Source organism: Engraulis encrasicolus, chromosome 17, assembly GCF_034702125.1.
Source record: "Engraulis encrasicolus isolate BLACKSEA-1 chromosome 17, IST_EnEncr_1.0, whole genome shotgun sequence".
Lineage (NCBI taxonomy): Eukaryota > Metazoa > Chordata > Actinopteri > Clupeiformes > Engraulidae > Engraulis > Engraulis encrasicolus.
In genome coordinates this window covers 8,604,571-8,626,756 of record NC_085873.1, presented here as the reverse complement: position 1 = coordinate 8,626,756, position 22,186 = coordinate 8,604,571, and the positions used below count along the sequence as shown (strand labels likewise).

At 41.9% G+C, this 22,186-nt stretch overlaps 1 protein-coding gene across 1 annotated transcript; it reads right to left on the bottom strand.

The window, feature by feature from the left end:
- Window positions 1-1,079: 1,079 nt before the first annotated feature.
- Window positions 1,080-17,436, bottom strand: LOC134467768 (high affinity choline transporter 1-like). Its single transcript, XM_063221674.1, has 8 exons — window positions 17,259-17,436; window positions 9,888-9,998; window positions 8,959-9,114; window positions 7,472-7,620; window positions 7,204-7,347; window positions 6,661-6,814; window positions 2,130-2,344; window positions 1,080-1,989 (listed from the first exon to the last, which is right to left on the bottom strand). Exons 1-8 carry the CDS (start codon window positions 17,434-17,436, stop codon window positions 1,423-1,425), a joined length of 1,674 nt encoding a protein of 557 aa, XP_063077744.1. The 3' UTR covers window positions 1,080-1,422.
- Window positions 17,437-22,186: the final 4,750 nt, after the last annotated feature.

The following is a 22,186-nucleotide window of genomic DNA, read 5'->3' as shown; positions in this document are numbered from 1 at the left end:
GAACCCTTACAAAAATTGACCATAGTAAACCATAGTTTTCATGGGTTTTTTTTAGCATGCTTCGGCATGACTTGTGCTTTTGCCAGATATTGAATAAAACTTTGCTAACACTTAATTTTAGCGTTACATCTATAAGCACTAACACATACAATGTTAATGCCTGTATTAATTAACTTGTAAGGCGTGTACTAAGCAAAATCAAATATTTGTTAGGCATTCGCAAATGTCTTGTTCATGCACAATAAGGAATTAATTACTAATATAACGGTAACACTTTACTTGACGCCAGTGTCATAAGCATGTCATTACAGTGTCATAATAGTGTTATGCATGTGTCATAAACATTATGTCCATGTCATAAACATTTTATGACTGTTGGCCATAAGTGACATTTGGTTACAACAAGGTTGTCTTTGCCATAACCGAATGTCACTTAAGGCCAGCCGTCATAAAATGTTAATGACATGGACATAATGTTTATGACATATCTATGACTGTGTCATGACACTATTATGACACTGTAATGACATGCTTATGACACGGCGTCAAGTAAAGTGTTACCAATATAAGCTTAGTAAGGACCAGTAAGCCTATATTTCAATTTATTAGTAAGTAGTAAATGCCAGAATACAATGTTTATAAGCTCCCGACATACTGTGTGAACAAACCCTGAACAGTGTGAAAACAGATGTGGAATAATGGTCCCTATTCTAAAGTGAGGCACTGCTCAGCCCAGATGGCTTAGGGTCAATTGTGAAATCAAGTGCACCTGTGGGCAGGTAGCCTGGAGTTGAAATAACCTGCTTCCATTGTCGCAGGGCCGGTTCTGGCTTATTTGGTGCCCTAAGTGAGTTTGAGTGAGACCAATCATATTTTATCCAGTTTCTCCATGACGAGATATACAAATATGACCAGATCTAGTAACATCAAAAAAACCCTCTTGCTTGAGCATTCTTTAATTATCTAATCCCTTAATTATTCCCGCCCCGACACCTCCCCCCAATCAAAACCCATCCCAAACACGATTGACACACGAGGGAGTGGGAAACAACATTCACAAACAACGCATACACACACTCACACACGGGGCCGGATTAACACACAGGCTAGATATGGCTGTAGCCTAGGGGTCCCCACCTGCCAGGGGGCCCGGATCGAATAAAAGTGAAAATTTGTTGTCTTGAGTGCAGTTGGTAGACATGTTAGACAGTGTCATAATTATGATCTAGGAATTAAGCCTATGTACATTTGTCGGGAAATATGCTTTCAGGGGGGGCCTACAGCAACCTGTAGCCTAGGGGCCCCAGACCATGTTAATCCGGCCCTGCTCACACACATATGCACAAATACAGAGAGGAAATCATACGGGGAAACACACAGTCCACAGTCGGCACTCCAATATTCTGCTCCATTGTCAGTATACTACAGCTTTGTGCTTTCTTCTACTTGCGGCCACTCCAAATGGCCTGTGTCAGATGCTGACATCATTGTCTCCATTTGTCCATCGGCGTCACTGCTCGCTTGTTCCAGCCTCTGTGGTGGTGTGGTCACATGGCTGACCTTAAGGATGTCCCATCGCTTAGGAAGTACATCACGGTGGAATAGTTGCTCAAAGATGTACGAGAAAAACAGGACGCAGATCAGCGTGACAAGCATGGCTACTGTCCGGACAGGTGCTCTCTGGATGTAAACACCATCGACTGTTTCACCACCCGGAAAATGGATGGCCGCTGGGAGTCCAATGGTTGGCTCTCCACACAAACACCTCAGCAGGATACCCAGGAAATACCCCATGGCGCCCCCATAACCGTTGGCGACGGGGCAAAAGACGACACAGACCAGATGAGGAAAGATTACGCAGTATGCAACGTCCGCCGCCAGGATGTAAAGCCCTATGATGCTGTTGGTTAGGAAGGGCAGAGCTGTGCCGACCACACCAACCACAACAATAGAGATGCGGATCACCCACTGCATCTCTCGGTCTGAGGCCTGTGAGTGATAGGAGTGTATTTTAGTTCCACAGGGCCTGTAACCAATACCCTGTACGTAAGAAAATAACTGTAATTTGATTTGGATAAAAGTGTCATTTAAGTGTAATGTAATGTAATGTAATGTAATCTGTACAAAACCTGTTTTCTGATGTTCTTGTAGATGTTGGAGCTGAACATTGACGTGGCGGAGATGAGCATAGAGTCTGCTGAGGACATCACGGCTGCAGCCACAGCGGCGATCCCAATGACGGAGACAAATTGAGGGGTGAGATACTGCAGACAGATGGGCAGGATGCTATAGGCTTCTCCACGATCGTATGGAGAAGGGGCACCATAGTCTGTTTGATTCCAATCTGGGAGATACACAATAAAGAATGGGGTGTCAAAATCCCAGAGTATATTGAACACTCCAGCACTCTAGTTAGTGCCATTTGAAATGAATGTTTTAGTACAGGGTTCCCCAACCTTTTTACCACCAGGGACCGGTTTGAGTCCCATTTTTTTTTCGCGGACCGGCAGTCACGCGTTATAACCAACAACAACAACAACAACAATAATAACTATAAATATCATTGTTATTATTTTAATAGGCCTAATAATAGTATCAATAGGGTCTAAGGTCTAATCCTTTTCCTTCACTCCATTCAAAATGTGTAACAGCCTACATTTAAACATAACAGGGGAGGGTTAAACCCCCCTAGGAGACCTGAGAGCTTCCAAAAGTTTTGTCCAATTACAGAGGACGACCTCTGTAAAATAGTCAGGGAAAGTAAGCAGTCTACCTGCAGCCTTGACGCGATCCCCACACATCTGCTAAAAAACATACTTGGTTGCTTAGCAGCACCTTTACTGCAAATTGTTAACACCTCTATGCTTACAGGCATTTTTCCAAGCTCATTCAAAACAGCCATGGTAAAGCCACTCCTAAAAAAGACAAATTTAGATCAGAATTCTTTAAACAACTACAGACCTATATCAAACCTCCCCTTTATAAGCAAGGTACTAGAAAAAGTTGTATTTAAAAAGCTTAATCAACATCTGGCTGGGAATGATATCTTGGAAAAATTCCAATCAGGCTTTAGAGCCAACCATAGCACCGAAACAGCACTAACCAAAATAATAAGTGATCTTAGGCTCAGCACTGCCGCAAACAAAGTTTCAGCACTTATCCTCCTCGACCTCAGTGCCGCCTTTGACACGATAGACCACAACATACTAATTGACCGCCTTGAATCTTGGGTAGGCTTGTCCGGTCACGTCTTAGAGTGGTTCAAAACATATATTACAGGAAGGCAGTTTTTTGTCACCATCGGAGAACACGTCTCCAACAAGTATGATGTGCCTTTTGGAGTTGCTCAGGGTAGTTGCTTGGGCCCTCTCCTCTTCTCTCTCTATATGTTGCCCCTGGGCTCCATCATCAGAGAGCACAATGTTGATTTTCATAGCTATGCCGATGACACTCAACTATATATCTCTGTCGAGCCTAGCCAAACCACTGCCATTCATGCCTTGACTAAATGCATGTCTGCCATCACAGATTGGATAAACAGTAACTTCCTAAAATTAAATGAGGATAAAACTGAAGTGTTGCTCATTGGGCCTAAGGAAAAACGTGCAAAACTCCACTCAAGCCTAGGTGACCTAAGCATGCACATTAAAGATAAGGTTACTAGCCTAGGTGTGGTCATAGACTCGGATTTGAGCTTTGAGCCTCACATCAACAAGATAACAAAATCTGCTTTTTTCCATCTTAGAAATGTCAACAAAGTGCGCGGCTTGGCCCCCCGACAAGACGCTGAGAAACTTATTCATGCCTTTGTCACCAGTAGGATAGACTACTGCAATGCTCTCTTCTCTGGTCTCCCAAAAAAATTAATTGACAAATTGCAACTCATTCAAAATTCTGCGGCAAGAATCCTAACAAGAACCAGAATGAGAGAGCACATCTCTCCTGTCTTGGCAGATCTGCACTGGTTACCTGTCTCATACAGAATCGACTTTAAGATTCTGCTCACAGTATTTAAAGCATTAAATGGACTTGCTCCCTGCAGTTACATCTCAGACATGCTCTCTTTTTATGCCCCTGCTCGAGCTCTCAGGTCCACTGATGCCAAGCTGCTAAGGACCCCCACCCCCCCGCAGAAGAAGATCGGCGACGCCGCATTTGCCTGCTATGCGCCCAAGAGATGGAACGCCCTCCCCATCGAGATCCGATCAGCCACCTCCGTCGACTCCTTCAAGAAGCAGCTGAAGACCCACCTCTTCATCCTTGCCAACTCCTAGCTGCCAAGGCGTCATAGTGTCCCAGCTGCCGCAGCGCCCTTACTACTCGCAACCAGCCCTGGCAGGGGGCTCCCCTAGGTGGCCGCTGGTCTCTGCCTGAGGTTTCTTCCTGACTATAGGGGGTCTTTTTTTTCTCAGACTTCACTGAGCTTTTTTTCCCCCTTACAAACTATGAATCAAGCGAAAGGGAGTTTTTCCTCACCCCTGATGCCACCAGGGGCCGCACCTGAGCGCCCAATCTCTGTGTGACTATCTATGACTTATGATAGGCCCAGCCACTATGGACCTTACACATCTAAGAATCCTGGTCCTATCCTACATTGACCTTCTGACTCTACATTCTCTGTCTATCTCTTCTTCCTCTGCCTTCCTGCTTTTTCTGCCTCTCCTCTATACCTCTCCTTTTAAATCTATCTCTAACAATGTTTTTTTTCCCATTTGTTAAGCACTTTGAGTTACATGCCTTGTATGACACAGTGCTATACAAATACAATTATTATTATTATTATTATTAACATTTAGTATTTGACTATTAAACTGACAATTAACCCACTAATTTTTGGAGCCATTCTTGGTCATAGGGCTATTGGTGCAAGGAAGATCACCCAAAACTAGGCTACTACATAGGCCTATTGCTACTATTTTTCACCATGCGAGAATATGCGTTGTCTTTGGCCATGTTCGTTTTCATTGAGGACATTTGTGCGCAGGGAAATTCAGGGCTATGTATGACTGGGTTATAGGTCTCCTGGTTAAGTGGCGCTTCTATTAATTCAAGGTCAACTGTTTCCCAACAAGCAGTCGTCATTGTTTTTTCGAACAACACGGGGAATAGTTGGAAGCTGGAGTTTGATACCGCTGAAGTTTGCCACTAGCAGCTCGTGCCCTCGCGTCGCGTGTGGACTGCTGCATAACCGTTTGATTCTACCGCGGTCCGAGTGCATGTGGTTTTATGTGCAATGTTTTTAAAAAGGCAAAAGGTTGCATGTCATCGCCTGATTTTCTGCTAACGCTGACTTTCAGGAGCTCCTGAAACAAGTGTTGGTCGTTATTAGTTGCAACCACAAGACATGTCTCGCAACGCAATTACATTCGTAACACAGCGTTGAACTACACGAAACTAAAATAGCAACACAAATGATAGAAGTGGATTTGTAAAATAGCTCCCTAAAGTTTGCTTCGCAACGTTCAAAAGCCCTGAAAAGAAAGAGCCGGAGAAGACAGCCAACACTGCAAAACGGTCACCATCCACTTTGCATTGCAGCATTGAAATAAGGCCTCGCAGCATAGGCCTACGTCTGGCGCATTTGACATTCAACTAGTGATTGGACGGCTCAAAGAAAAGTTTGCTTGTTATTGAAAATTAAAATAGCCTACTTGTGCTACGTCTATTCTAATGCAAATATTAATATGGCAATACTTAAAGTTATATTTGAGATAACTTCTGCACTGCAGTTCATAACAAAGGCATGTCTTCTGGATTAAAAAAAAAACTTATGTCGTGCGGCCCGGTATCAAATAGTCCACGGACCGGCACCGGTCCGCGACCCGGTGGTTGGGGACTGCTGTTTTAGAAGATACCTTTACGACCCAAGTCATATCTATTAGACAAATGTCTATTCAGAGAGTTAGGCTGGATCCTATTTCACCCCTTAGCCCTATGCCTTTCCCCTTCCCCTCCATTTTGAGCGTGGCGGGCCAATTCACGTTAAAGGGGTATGCCACTATTTTGGGACTTAATACCGTTAAACTCCTTGGCCAGGGTTTATAAAGGTGGTAAAGTGCCTTGTTTTTCATGTTAAGCGTTGTCTTGCTTTAAGACAAGTTAAAAGAGGGAATATGTTGCTAAATAGTGGCATACCCCTTTAAGACAGAGGGGTAGGCGTAAGGGGAAGGTTTTCTCCCCCATCAAAATGAAGATGACGGAATCCACAATAGCACACAAATATAAGTATTTTCCCTGTAATTGACGGTTTATTGGGTGGTAATAATTATTCCATTCTACTAAGTTTGATGTCAACACAATGCATGGAAGTCATGAAGGTTTTGCGAGGGTCGCGCAAAAGCGTTATCCTTTTTTAAATTGTTGCGCAAGTAATTACAAGCAGTATCGTTGGTTTAACCATAGAGAGGCTGTTTTGTTAACGCTACAGATGTTATTCCTTGATTGTTGAAGGGATGTGTCAATTCATAGGGGTTACGTTTCAAGCCCTACCCCTTACTGCTCCATTTGAAGGGACGAGTGGCAAGGGGAAGGCGTAGGCGTAGGGGTAAGCTTAGAGATTAGAAATGGGATTCGGCCTTAGTAATCACACCGCTGCCTTCCATTTCGAATGCAGCCTCAGAACCGTGTGTCGTTAGCTAGCCACAGACAAGCACCTGGTACCTGTGGATGCTGCCACTGCTCCAATGAGAACGGATGGAACTCCCAGGATGATGATCATCACAGCTGCAATAAAGCATGTGACCTGTGCTCTCGCCGCTGATGAGGAGGACAGGATTCTCTGATGGAGGCACTGTGTTGCAAGTCCTCCAAAGCTCTGACCAGAAAATATATTAACACACTGTTACAGTAATACATGTTGAAATTAAAATGGATTATGTCACGAACAATACTATATTATTTGTATAATAGACATGCAATGATCTGACATTTTAGTTCAATTAAACTGGCCACAGAAGTGGGTTGTCCAAAAACGGACAGAGAGGTTATCGGACAAAGTGTCCAAGCTCGCCCAACTTATGATGCTACACATCTCAGGGTTGCTAAGCACATCTCCCATAGTGATATGATTTTGCTCATCTTCCGTAGAGAATAGTTTGCGATCTGAACCTTGGATTTCTGCCTCTGTTTTAACTAGTACATCCTGTTTTTCTAGACTTCGTTCATGCCAAAAGATATGCTCTAATCAACACACTGGCTATGTACCACCACAAGAAATTCATCAAGCCATTTTCCAATGTCCTGTGTCGGTATTTGTCCAATCCAAGGTGGCTGGTAGGTGTGATTCAAGGCTGTGACGCTGATGTCAAGAGGGATAGGGTTCAAAAAGATGAATGGTACAAGCAGCCACTGCAGGACAAAAAAACATGACTGTCAATGCTTTCTTATGTTATGTATCAAGCAGAAAGTGGTAAATGGGGGACGGAAGATCCTTTTTAGACCTCCCCACTGAATATGGGTTAAATGTACTTACCAATGCAGCAAAAATAAAGACCAACTGAATGACATCAGTGTAGGCCACAGAGTAGAAACCTCCAAGGAGAGTATAGATGATCGTTACTGCTGCAGATATGACCACAGAGTAGACGAATGGCAAATCGAGAACGGAGCTTGTCGTTCCCCCTGTAAAATAATCCAGACAGTATACTCAGTTTACACTTACAGGATTAGCGCATCAAAACAGATACCACATTGCCTGACTCTGCTGAACATCATGAGCTCTCGTAAGGGTCTGGAGGACCTTTGGATCTGCTCTGCTCCCAAACCAAAATGTGGAAGAGCCGATCAGGATTGTGGGATTTTCAGAGATATGACATAAATATTTAAATGTGGTGAAGAAGGGGAAAAATACACGAAACACTACAGTTGCTGCAGCAACAATGGCTGCTCACATGGACGCACTCACCAGACTCTGTAATATCAACCTTATTGAATCTGTGAATAGTGAACGTAGCACCTCATTAACAATATCAGACAAGTATTTCCCCAATCACATTCAAGGATTTTTTTAAGGTACACTGTGTAAGATTTTCAGTTGTTTATTTCAAGAATTCATGCTACACATTCACTAATGTTACCTTTTTCATTACAAGTATTCATTATGACTGGAAAAATTGCACCTTTCATAATGAAAAGGGGGATCTTCTCCATGGTAAGCCATTTTGAATTTCCAGAAATAGCCATTTTTAGCAGCAAAAATGACTCTACTTTGGCCATACTAGAAAATACTAGTTTATTACTATTACTATTTTTCTACCCCTACCCCTACCCCTTACCTCTCCAAACGGAGCCTGCCTATCCAAAGCCCTCCCCCTTACCCCTACCCCAAGGGGTGAATTGAGATTGGGCCTTAGTTAACTTTCATGAAAAGTTGATCAAATTTGGCAATAGGCAACCCAGTTTCAATGAGCAGCATAGTTGCAGTACCTTTTTAGACCATTTCCTGCACAGTGTACCTTTAATGAAACCTTTACATTTTTGACACTATGTTATTTGTCATTACAGGATAGATTTTGCGTAGCTTTGCGATGCACACTGTTCTGCCAGTGGAACGCTGTAATGTGCGTTGAAAAGACTTTACTACCATAGAAGTACATTGCTACAACATTACACAGAGCCTTAAGTTACACATTGTGATTTGGCCATTGCCATTCTGGTGACAGGATGTTTATAACCAGTGTTGCCAGATGTGTCTGATCAAATCCCGCCCAAAAGGTTCTCAAAAACCGCCAAAATGCTCTAAATTCCGCCCAAATTCAACAAATTACATTGACTTCTATGGGCCCAAAACGGCTGGAAAAAAAATACGCCAAATGGCCAATTTTTCCCGATTTTACCCACAGACGCTCAACCCAAGTAGCTCAATTGAGCGGGCACCCGCCCAATCTGGCAACACTGTTTAAAACAAGGGCCATGTCTAAACAGAAAATACAATGATAACTAATGAATCCTTCTTATTACCCAGTGCCAAAAGTACGCAACCAAAATAAAGAATCTCTGAAGCGATGTTAGGGATGATCATCAAAGTAGCCACCACTTTGCCATACTTGATCTGAAAAGGATCCATCATTGTCACATATTTCCTCTCCCTCATAGGTTTAGCGAAGACCAAACCAGCTGCAAAATAAATAAATAAAATATTACAAATAAATAAATACAAATAAAGGGAAGACAAAAGTAATTTGTCGAGGACAAGTCACAATTAGATCCTGAACTGTGAGATTCTCTACACTGACCTTGTCTCTTTGTGCTCTGGAAGCATGTAGTATTCAGTCTTTGGTCAGAGCATGTGAAACATTCTACAAATATTCCACCGGCTTTAGTCGAGATTGAGATGAAATGTTACTGTGCCCAGACAATTAGCTTGCTTAAGTTAGGGTATGTCTGTATGTGTAGGCTAAAAATAAATATTCATGCACAGTATGTAAAATGACAAATTAAAAGATATGAATAAAAGAACATAAAAATCGTATGACGGTTGAATATATAATGGGTTTGGCATGTGCAAGATTAAACAACGGTCATAGCATAGACCATTAGATATTGCACTGAGTATGTCTGTCTATTCGAATAAATGAAATATTTAAGTATATTAATAAATTGTTCGTTCATGGGAATACAAATCTCTATTTGCCATCTTTATTGGGAGTGACATTGTTTGTATGAACATCAGTTGATGACATCATGAAGTAATTTCAAAGTGTTGACAGTGTTGAAAATAAAGGGACCCCATACCAACATGGTGACGTGCCAGGCTGGTCATGTCAATAGGCTGAACGCAATGTAACTGTAGTGTTATATGTATATCTATAAACATGGAAACAGACTACAATAATAATATAATAACATGAATGGCCATTTCTTTTTTCTATGTCACTGGTTAAACTTACCTATTATGAATGTGACGGAAAATTGGAGTGGCATTGCCCAAACAAGGCCTTTTCCTGGAGTATAAACAGTTTCTGCAACCCCAAGAATGAACCCTCCTCCAGTCCAGGTAGCTGTGAGAATAAATACAGAAAGAAAGAAAGAATGAAATATATAGAAAGAAAATTATACCTGTACTTTTTAGTTGTTAATGGAACTTAAGACCTCAAGGACAAGGCCTCAGGGCCTACATGACGCAGCACAAAAGCATGTGATGGGTGTCAACATTGAGGAGTTGCTTGCGGGCAGGGCCAGATTACCACACATGTTAGACATGCTATCCTACTTATTACTCCGCCCATTTTTACGTTTCTTCTTCTCTCACAGCATGTTATATGCAAACGACCAGCATACAGGACATGAGTTTGAAATTCAGAATTATTGATGAAAGAGCAGAGGCACCCACTGGACTGAGCGGGCTGCAACAGTAGAAGTTTTTTTTACTATGAAAATGGTATACAAGACACCAACAAGAATTGGACTTCAAGATGATCAAAGTTATATGCAATACAGGATACAGCATACAGGGCATGAAAAACCTTGATCAGCTTCCAAGCTCCATACGCTCACATGAACCATCTGACTCTGTTCATGTGGAGATCAAAGCTTGTTGTAGGGTGTAACATTTTGCAACATCATCCTTAACATTGGAGTCCCACAGGGTTGTGTCTTGTCTCCCATCTTGTTCTCAACATACACCAATGAGATTACATGCAGCATCAATGAATTCAAGCTGTTTAAATATGCAGATGTTCTGACCTAGGTGCCCTAACTGACAGATCAAAATAAATCCAAGTACACACAATATATAAATGAAATGGACTTTGACACAAGACTAAGACTAAATTGAGAAATGGATGAAAAACTTAACACTGGTGCTGAAGGTAAGTCTTTTCATTGAATACAATGACATCTGAAGGTAAGTCTTTTCATTGGTCAAGAGATTTACTTCTTTTTTCACATTATTATGTTTTTTCTCTGCAAGTCTGGGACCATCTGGTGGGCCTCATCTGGCCCCCGGGCCTTATGATTCACAGCCCTGCACTAACCTGTATACTAGCATGGCTTCATTGGCTCCATTCACTAAGTCAGGGGGAGGGGAGCATGTGTCAACAAATTCCTTGAAAATCATTTAAAATTTAAAAACAAAAAAAGTGGTACAGTGGCTGCTTCTAACAAACGCCATAGCTTGCATGGTCAGAAAAAGAAAATTGAGACAAATAAAATAAATGTATCTACGTACATCTTTTAAATAATCAAAAAGTGGTGTATTCTACAAAACAGTTCTTGTGTGACTCCTCGACGCAAGGTGCCTTTCATATTGAAACGGAAATCACATTGAGATGGGAGAGCTTCCAAAAATACCAGACGTGTGTGTAGCTTGTGGAGTCTCCACAGTGGAGCAGTGTGGAAGATCTACACAGGTACAGTATGTTGAGCGCTCTCTGGTTTTCAAAGTGGGTGTCAGGACCCCCGGGGGTCCACGAGGAAAGGGATGCTAAGGGGGCCTCAGCAGGTTGACAGGAAAAGTATTGCAAAAATAAAAGTGATAATTAAAACAATGAATAAATTAATTAACTAATGTACACCAAAATAAACCAAAAAAGCTACCACTATACAGTATGATACAATGTATTTCTCTGATATGTGGAAATACAGGAGTAGAAGTTTGTATGTATATCAATGGGTTGGCCTTGTATTTGTGTTTGTACACAAAAAAGAAGTACAAGTGAAAAGGATTCCTTCCAACACAGGTAAGTTATAACCAGTAGACCTGTGTACTTGGGATCAAATTTATGATGGGTTCTTTTTAGGTTTTTAGTGCTTTTCAGTATCAACAGACTCTACCTCATTAGGTACATGGAATAACTGTTGTAACAGCTATGTCATATCATGTGCTAGTGTTGTACAGTCGGTCCCCCTACAATGCACACCCTTACCGAGGTAATGCCACGTCATCCACCTCGGTACTTACTGGGCCTAGCTGCAGTGTACCCAAACAACTGCCAGGTGGCACTTGGGAGCGTTCGCTATACTTGGGAGCGCTTGCTATACTTGGGAGCGCTCGCTATACGCTTTACCACGTTGTAGCGCATGTTCAGGTTTCTCTCTCTCTCTCTCTCTCTCTCTCTCTCTCTCTCTCTCTCTCTCTCTCTCACACACACACACACACACACACACACACACACTTTCTCTTGCATACACACAATACACATTCAAGCGCAAATGGGTAGGCAACATTTATTACCATATGGAATATTTTAGACGATGTTGACGGCATATTAATATACCGTAAAGTTCCATATAATAGCCGAGTTCCAATTAGCGGCCGGGTTCCTTTTAAGGGCCGGGTGCACGAGGATATTTGACAGATAATGGCCGGTTCCAAATAAAAGCCCTGTCTAAATAATCATTAAATGAACCAAGGAAGAAGGCTTGACCAACGGCGCTGCATGTTTCCCCCCTTATATTGTTTTGTTTAGTTTTTAGGATGCGCCGCGTCTTTGGCCATCAACCGCTGCGTCAGTGAAGGAAATGTCGGAAATTTTGCAATGTAAAACTCGGGGAAGCAGCGGTGTTTCAGGGTAGCATGTGGTTTAACGCTGTAATACGGGTTAATGTGGGTAAAATCCACATTTAAAACGAGTAGCCAAGGCATGTGATGAGAGAAAATGACATTTGAGACAAGCATCCAACGAAATGAAATGTAATGTCAACATGCAGCCTCTCTGCACTCGGATTCTCCTCCCTTCGCACTAAACTGGCAAACATGTTCTCTCACAATGCTTTTAATGTTTTGTGCACTACATATGGACACATGGGACATTGTTGACATGTTGAAGTTAACTTTCTTCAATGTGCATGGCGGAGCACACACCCTGCACGCACTGCACTGATCAACACACTTTAATCAGTCAATCTGCGAGGCGGAAGCGCACACCGTTTCAACTTTGACTTTGGGGAAGAGATTGTTTAGTGGGATGTTAATTTAAATGCTTTTCATTTTCATTTGCTAGCTTTACATTTTTTGTGTATGGTAGCCTATTAATATGTGGCATCTGTGTGCAGATGGAAACCGTTTTGTGTTAGGCTGTAGCCTACCTTAATTCGGCCGAGGCTACTTTTAGTTAACCGCAGCGTAAAGGTCTTTGCATGGACAAATGAAATGATGATTGAATAATAGCTGGCCAGTATTGCAGGGAGTATTAAACCCAGTGTACGTTGGGGTTTGGGAGAGCAAGGAAGAGAGCGGCATCTGTGATAAACCGCTTCGAAATGTGTGCGTAAAACCTGCTGTTAACCAGTGTTGCCGCATTAAAAAAAAGCTTTGTTTGATTTCGTGTTTGTATTTTACTTTGACGTTGCCTATAGTCCTCAGTTTATGGTTATTTTCTGTTGACCTCCTACACATTTTCGTTCTGTCATGTAGGGTATTGTAAATAAATCGACCGTATTTTGATCATTTTGATTTCAGACTTAATTTACCCCTTCAATCACCCCTCTCCAATTGCAAACTTTACCCTGGTAGAAGGAGCATTCGCTAGCCTGCACGTACTCGTTAAGGACTTATTGTCTGACTGATTTTGGCTGCTGCGAATAAGGTATATTTTTATATATATAAAAAGGGCCTATCACCGTTTTGGCTGAATGCTGACACCACGGACCATGATGACCATTGCAGTCTTGCCGCGGGTCTTGAACAGTGCGCACTCTTTCCGATTAAGATTGCTTCTTCTGAGAAGGCAACTGGCTACCGCAGGAGAGGGGAAAGGTGGCAATATTATCCTCAAGCGTGTTAGATAAATCGTGTTTAGCCTATCGCAGATGAGGTTTTTGAATATTTTGTAATGCATGGGACATTGACAAGGAAAGGTAGCTATGATATCCTCGTGAATAAGTCTTCGACTTTTCAAAATGCCTCCTCTCAACATTCAACATGTAAATTGGTTATTCTGGTTAGTCCAACGCTATCATGGCAGGAGAATCATTCGTAGGCACTACTCAGCAATTTTGTCTGTTGGTTTTTGTCTGCTGCAAAGTAGGATAGATCAGACCTCCAGGTCTTCATAAAAACCATCTACCACCGCTGTGATAATTTGACTACGGACACCGCTGAACATTGAACAGCTGTTTAGACTACAGTAGGCCTGTTGACGATTGCAGTCATGCCACTTGCCTTGAACTGCGCGCTCTCCTCCAGTTGATGCGTGACAGCCAGATGAGAAGCGCAAAGGTGGGGGCTATCCGCGGTCGCGGAGGACAGGTGTCAATATCACACACACACACACACACACACACACACACACACACACTCTGTTTGGAGAGGACGCATTTAAACTGTTACAGTTTAGGCAGTAGGCCACCCATCCCCCCGGACCCACGAAACCCACTGAAGATCCAAGCAATTGTAGTCTGTCAGTATTTTAGTGTGTGCCCAGGTAGTTGAATTCCTGGCATGGCCTGGTTATCTCAATCGTGCCGATGTTTGCCCTCAGGCTAGTGTGTTCATAAAGCGCACGTTCGATTTGCTGTAATAGGCTACGATCAGTAAGCCTCAACTTGTCTGTCGTTTCTTTTCCTTCTTTCGATATTTTGTAAAATAGGCCCACGTTAAAGCCTAAATACGATAATAGGCCTAAATAAGGCTAATAAAGTAAGCTAAATAAGTCAGGCCTAAATAAAGTTGTTTTAGCCTATGAACTCAATGCAGAAATTTGCGGAGGGATTTTGGATATCTTAGCCTATAGGCTACCGATGGCTTTATGAACTTCATGACTGGGCTACAAGATAGTCGGGTAAACAAGGATTGACTTGTAGACCACCAACATCTGATGCTGAAGTGGGGGAGGGTTGTTTTTTTCACTTCAAATGTTCCCCGAGACACACACTAGGGCTGCACAATTATGGGAAAAATCAAAATCACGATTATTTTGGTCAAAATCATAATCATGATTATTGTTTTTTGCAGATTTTTTGGGAAATTATAACAAGATGAAATATAACCAAGAATGAATTACATACGGATGAGCAAAATAAAATGAATTGTAATAATTATGTAAAGGCAATAGCATGAAACTTAAGTGGACAGATTTCAGGCCAGAAACACCAGCCTGCCAGTATGTTCTGGATTCAAGGATGCTCTCAAAAGTAGGTCACTATTGCCACGATTAAATCATGATTAAAATCATGAGTTCGATTTCACTATGTTATCACGATTTTGATTATTTTTCGATTAATTGTGCAGCCCTAACACACACACACACAGAGATACGCGCTAATCGCTCTCTCTCTCTCCGTCACTCCCTCTCTTTCTCATTGTTGCTATACGTTCATCTGGATAGGCCTAGGCAGTGTGGTCACCCAGCACATTTTCATACAAATGCTGTGGTTTTTTTTAAATGAAATCTTTATTCAGTTATTTGTGAACAGTCTCTGCTTTTCTCTTTCGATGTTGCGTCACCGTGGACAAGTGTCTGCTCGAAAACTTAATGCAAAGCGGCTAAAATTTTCAGAAGGTGTTGAACTTTTTGTCTGTGGGGGAGGGGGTGGGTTACAGCAGTGCAGTGCAGTGCACGGGACTGCACAGCCTTTTGTGACATGTCGTGGCGCGACAGGTTATCCAGCCTCCGAAGGAGTCATAGTTCCCCAGTCATATTTTTGGTTCGCATCTCCACTGAAGCAACTGAATTTGCAGTCCTAATCACATATGATTAGCCACACCTGGAGTAACAGATGTCTTGTCACGTGTGAAGTCAATCACATCCCCAGTTAACCGGAATCCCGTCGATCGCGCACAACAGTGCATTGAAAGGATGAAATGTTCACAAGCACCAATACAAAAAAAACGTCTTCAACCTATTAGTCCGTAGGCTATCCTGAGGATATCCGTTCCTGACTTGAATAGGCTAGTGCAGAAATAATTAACAGTCATCACTTATAAGTTAGGAGCGGAATTGAGACGGTGAATGCAGGACAGAATAATAAAAACAAAACACCGTCGACTGGCGGTCTTGTTTAGGGATCACGCTTGTGTTATTATCAAATGCCCAATGTTACGTGCAACGCGCAATTGGCTGACTCTTTCCACTTGTAGCCTAAAACTGAGGGAGGGATCAACGTACAATGAGCTACACTGAAGCAGATTACTCTGCTTCGCAAAAAAAACAGTGCACCAATAATACCCCCGTTTTCAACCTACTATTTACCAGATATATAGACTAGTAATAGTATTAGGTTGTGCTACCTTGTTTTTTGTGGTAACGACAGTGTAGATCATAATAGCCTGCAATAGGGGAAGCGGCATGCGCCAGTTTTAAAGACAGAATGTCGTCGCCAAATGTAAAATCCCCTCTCTCATGCTGACATGACGGGGCACTACTTCATTAGGCTACAATGTTGTTCATGTCTGTTTGACTCACACTATACGAGTGGTTCAATTTGTGTTTTTGTGCTCATCGCACAAATGAGACAGACAGGCTTGCTTGATAGGGCTACACAAAGCAAGCGACATCGGTCCACTCAAAATGGTCCGAACTCCGCCGCTTGATTTCATGTCTCCTCAGTCTCTCCATAACGGTTTATTAGCCTACTCTGTTTTGCTATTTTCGTTATTCTTAGCCCTGGCATTAGAGATGAAGCAACTGTGATCAGTGAGGTTGTGGAAACGGTTGAATAGGCCTATGGTCCTAAATTGGAAGCGGCCGATGCCAGTTTTGAAGACAGATTGTCGCCGCCAAATTTAAAATTCGATCTCTCTCATGCTGGCGTTACGGGGCACACTTAATTACAATGGTGTTCCTGTCTGATTGACTCGGTTTTAATTGTCTTTACCGGTTCAAATTGTAGTAGGTATGCAAACTCTGTATCCTGAGGATACCCGTTCCTGGCTTGAATAGTGCCGAAATAAGTTAGGGACGGATTGGGAGACGGTGAATGCAAGACAGAAAAAAGTCGAGTTTAAATTCACATGGTGGTCTTGTTTAGGGCTCACACTTGTGTTATTATCAAATGCCCTATCAAATGCCCAATGCTAAATAAAACATGCAATTTGCTGACTGTATTTCTACTACTACTAAAACTGGGGGACGGACAAGCACGGAAGCACAAACAGACGCACAAACACAGGCAGACGCTGCTCTGCAAAAGCCAGAGCCGTATATACTCTGGCAAAAGCGGTGCTATACTGCCCCCCGCATTCCGAATGGCCACAGGGTGTAATGATCACGGTACGCTGCCACGGCACGGCACGGTAATGAGCAGATTGAAGTTACACCATCTGTACTTACACAACAAGTTTACTTTTACTTTTGACATCTCTGAGTTAGGATTCTTACCAGTCATGGTGAAAATTCCCACGGCCATACCGATGGTGCGTCCCCCCAGCAACGTCACCTCGGTGACAGTCCCTGTGGTCACCTTTGCTTTTGCTCTCCTGGAGGCCCATATTCCTGTTGCCAGGACAACCGCGTAGAAGCCCAGAAGAGTGATCAAACCAGGTACGTTTAGGCCCATGGTCAGGACCATCAAGTGATTGAGTACTCTGAATGAAAAGTTCTGCTTGTGGAGTTCCTGCAGATGCGTGGAGAGAGGGGGTCAGCTCTATGTCCCCACAGCCCATTTATCCCATAGCTCATTGGTCTAACAGCCCAATGGTCCCACAGCTTATTCCTGCTGCTCCATGTCCCACATTTTAAAGAAATGATTCACATATAGGCCCTATGTTCTACAACTCCATGTTCCCACATTTCCAACTAAACTAAGAGACCATGCCTTTGGTGGAGAGAGAGAGAGAGAGAGAGATTGCATCCCATGTAACGTGACAGGAGACGCTTGATAAGGAGATAAGGAGGGGGGCAGGGGGTGTTCAGATGAAAGGAGTTCAAAGGGGAAAATGGCCAAATAGTTACACACATTTAGGAGACGTGAAGTTTTGTTGCACTGTTGATGTGCTGAAGGACTTTTTCTGGCTACCATACTGAAATTCTTTGGCTTGACATCACTTATCACATTTACCACACAGAAAATCAACACCCCCTCCTTGTGGTGTGGAACTGACAGTTACCGTACAGAATACATACAGTCATACACAATACATCACACTCAACACTCCTATGAATGACGTTTAACACACATACATATTTACACCCATAGCAAGACTCACCAACACAATCCACCCCTTTAGTATGTATTAAAGCCTGCCCTTTGGAGAACATATTCAATAAAATCTAGGACACAAAGAGCGTCTTCCCTCAAGCCATCAACTTTTTAAATACTTAGGACATCTGTTTCTTTATTTATTTTTCCATTCTTTTACTATCATGTACTTATTATTACTACACAGAAAAGAGCAGTTTCCAATTGTGCCAGCACAAGAAGACACGTGACAAATAATCAGTAGTCAAGACAATAAACTCAACTCACCAAAGTCCCAGTACTTCAGAAGTCCAAAATTACTATTGCTCGTACTCTGTACCGGTGAGTAGCTGCCCATTTAAAGCACTGGTCATACTGTAGCATCCGCAATCATCTCATCTGTACAGTAAACAAGTGTCATTTGAACCTTCTTTAATGGTTTACATAATGAAATGATATTTGATGATGTGTACGTGCTTGCACCTTTGTCTGAACACAGGGTTCCAGAAAGGTGCAATAGTGGTTGTCATCCGAAAGAACAGTTTCCACATACACATTTGAATCAGCAATGAGTCCAAATAAATACTCTCCTGTATAAAGCCATTTGCTTTGCATGTGCATAAGGCGACAGGGGGATGTTTCTTACTTCTCTACTGAATGAGATGTCTTAAATTATAGTAGCACAGTAACCAGATCTACACAGTAGCCAGACATGCTTTGTCTGTTGCTGGAATTTGCACACACACGCACACACGCACACGCACACACACACACACACACACACACACACACACACACACACACACACACACACACACACACACACACACACACACACACACACACACACACACACACACACACACACACAGCCTGGGTCACTGTGATCTTTCCCAGGGTAGAAAGTAACTGATTATATTTACCCAAGTTACACTGAGTTCATGAGTAATTTGTACTTTTAAAGTAGCTTTTTAAAATGTTATTTTGAATTTAACTACATTTCAAATTAATAGAGAATATGAAATCTCACACATAAATGTTAACATAAATGAGAAATAGGCTAAGAAATGTTATTTATCGTTGTATTTATTTACATTTACATTAATCCCATAATTAACTAATTTCTGTGAAGTAACTCAGTTTAGTAACTAAGTGTTGGGCTGGACTACAGAGAAAAAAAACAGCAGTTTCCTTTCTGAATCACTATGTTCAGGGTGTCTGACTTGAGCAACACCAGTGCAAACAAAGAATTGGATGAGTTGGTTCATGAGATTTCCAGTCATTGTCTCAAGTCAGACACCCTAAACAAAATGGTTCAATGTACGCAAAGCCTCAAAGCTCCCTCACCACCATACTCGAAGTAACGGGTTTCTCTACATAACAATAAGAGTACATAAACAATTTGGAAAGAAAAGCATGGCATACAAAACACAAAGCAAAATTATGGAATTAATATAAATGTAAATAAAAACAATGGCAAATAAAAAATACTCATTTCCCATCTACTGTGTGTTCACATGTATGTGTGATAGGCACCTGTGTTTTTTCTTTGCTTTGGTATATTTTTTGGTGTAATGCTAATTGTTACATGTGTTAACATGCACAATCATTTCCAATGTTGTCATTGTTGATCCTCCGAATGAATTAAAGTTAAAGTTAAAGCTGCATTTACATTTTTCTGCTGGAAAAAAACTAAGAGGAAAGACTGGACTGATTGATACCTTCACCCAGTAGCATTGAGAGGCATTGCAGGCGCAGGTTCATTTCCTCTGAAAAGGCAGGGTACATGGCAACTTTGCCAGATCAATGCTCACAGAATTTTGCAGTGAGAGTAGCCAGGATATTGAATGTATATAATTTATGTACTTAATGTACTGCACATTTCTAATGACCGTGTATCAACTACACTGACACATGCACAAGCACAAGCACACGCACACGCACACGCACACGCACACGCACACACACACACACACACACACACACACACACACACACACACACACACACACACACACACACACACACACACACACACACACACACACACACACACACACACACACACACACACACACTTCTATCAAGCTTTATATAGCATTTAAAATAGTTAGATAGCATTTTCAATAGTTAAGATCGACCTCCCCTACGAGAAAATTAATTGATGGTTACTCTCACATGTGATTGATGTAGTCTGCCGATAGCCAGAGTAGTATAAAGATAGGGCTGGCATAAGATTGAATACTGAACAGACTTGCATCATACATCTATTTGCATTGTTTTGATTTAGTTCATGTTGACTGCTTTCCATACATTTGAAAACTCAATTAAGATATATTAATATAACAACAATAAACTTACATTCAAACTTTGAATTGGTGATGTTGTCTTCCTTGAGTCCCCTCTTTATCCTATTCTCACGGCTCCTTTGTTGAGGTCTGTCTGGTGTGGCTGTTGTACTGGAATGTAGTCAGGTTAACCTTGGTCACTCAAGTCATCCTGTGCAATTGCACCAGTTAGTAGTAGGAGCAACAGGAACGGGTTATGCCAGTATGTCAGCTGTCAATACAGCAATTCTTGCTGTACAGGTTATTCTGGTCAGTTTTGACCAGCAAACCTATGGGCACAATGTGTGCGATGCCAGTGGTGTAGTCCAGTGGTTCCCAACCTTTTTCTTCAGGGACCCATGTTTTTACCACTGTAAGCTTTGGTGACCCAACTGCGCAAGCGCCCGCACAAGAGGGAGTCACATGATACCCTCTTTTCTGTGAAAACTCATTTTAGTTATTTTATCCCTCAATTCATCTTTGGTCAAATATAAAATCAATGTTTATTGTAGCACTTGCATGTATTCAACATGGGCTATATATGGTATTTAAAATTAAACCCCTTAAAATCAAGAGGGCTTCGCGACCCTCTATGGATCTTTGGCGACCCATAGGTTGGGTCCCGACCCATAGGTTGAATTTTTTGTTTTCTTTTCTTGCACCTACAGAGGAGGAGTTGACAACTATGTTCCAACTGTGCATCATATTGTTAAATCAGACCCATGTTCTTTTTAAAAATATATACACTTAATCTAACACAGTGCGGTCCGGTTCTCGATTCTGATTGACTGATAGCTGTGGTCAATCGAGCGTAAACCTACACCTTCCACCTGAAGATTCTATGCGCGTCCAAGTTAGACCAAGCGCATCTGCGTTGTTAATGAGAATATTTTGCAGTTGGGGTAGGGAGTCTGCAAGAAGAGCACATCTTTGCACCATCTGTGGTTGGGGTATCAGTGTGATTGCAAAGACATTTCATTCCTGCGGTGTTAAGTTTAGTGCCTTCTCATGCTGTTTAAACCCCATATATATAATTCAGCACTGTATTTAACTCTACAGATGAGTGAGAACATCTTAACCAATGCACTACTGCACCCCCATGCCATCATGGAGGCTGACTTTTGAAGTTAGAGCTAACACAAGTTGGATGGTCCATTTTCACTGTAGTACAGGATGTGCAAGACTCTATTACTTTCAAAAAGAATTGACTTCTGCAACTTCTGTAAGTAAAGGACAGTTTCCCATGTCTTCTGGGTCTATTTCAAGTGAGCTCGGGTGCATAGGAGAATGTTAAACCCCTCTATCATTTGCACACATTAAGCATTCTTAATATGGTCAATTTTCAATAGCTGTAATTCTTGGAGTGCTAGAGTGAGACTACAGCGGATATATATTTCATGATGTCATGAACCTATACAATGATTTTAATGACAAAAATATGTCTTATATACACTCAATCATGGTAAATCAAAGGGAATTCAAAAATGCATGTAATAACTATGGTAATTATTCCTCTCTGCATCTTTGACTCAGCCTCTCTGTGATGGTTTTATACCTGGACACTCATATTGTCCCTCAGTACAATTCATTTTGAAATGTTCTTCTTTGTTGTTTTATCTTATTTGGACGTCTATTACATCTCACTGATCCCTGTCCACAGCAAGTAACACCCAAAAGACACGAGAGTTGGCGGAACCTGTGCAAAATCAACAGGCATGGCACAAAGTATATCAAAGACAAAATTGCGCAGCACTAAAGAAGTTAACAAGAAAATAAAATACAAAACAATTAAACGCTACAAA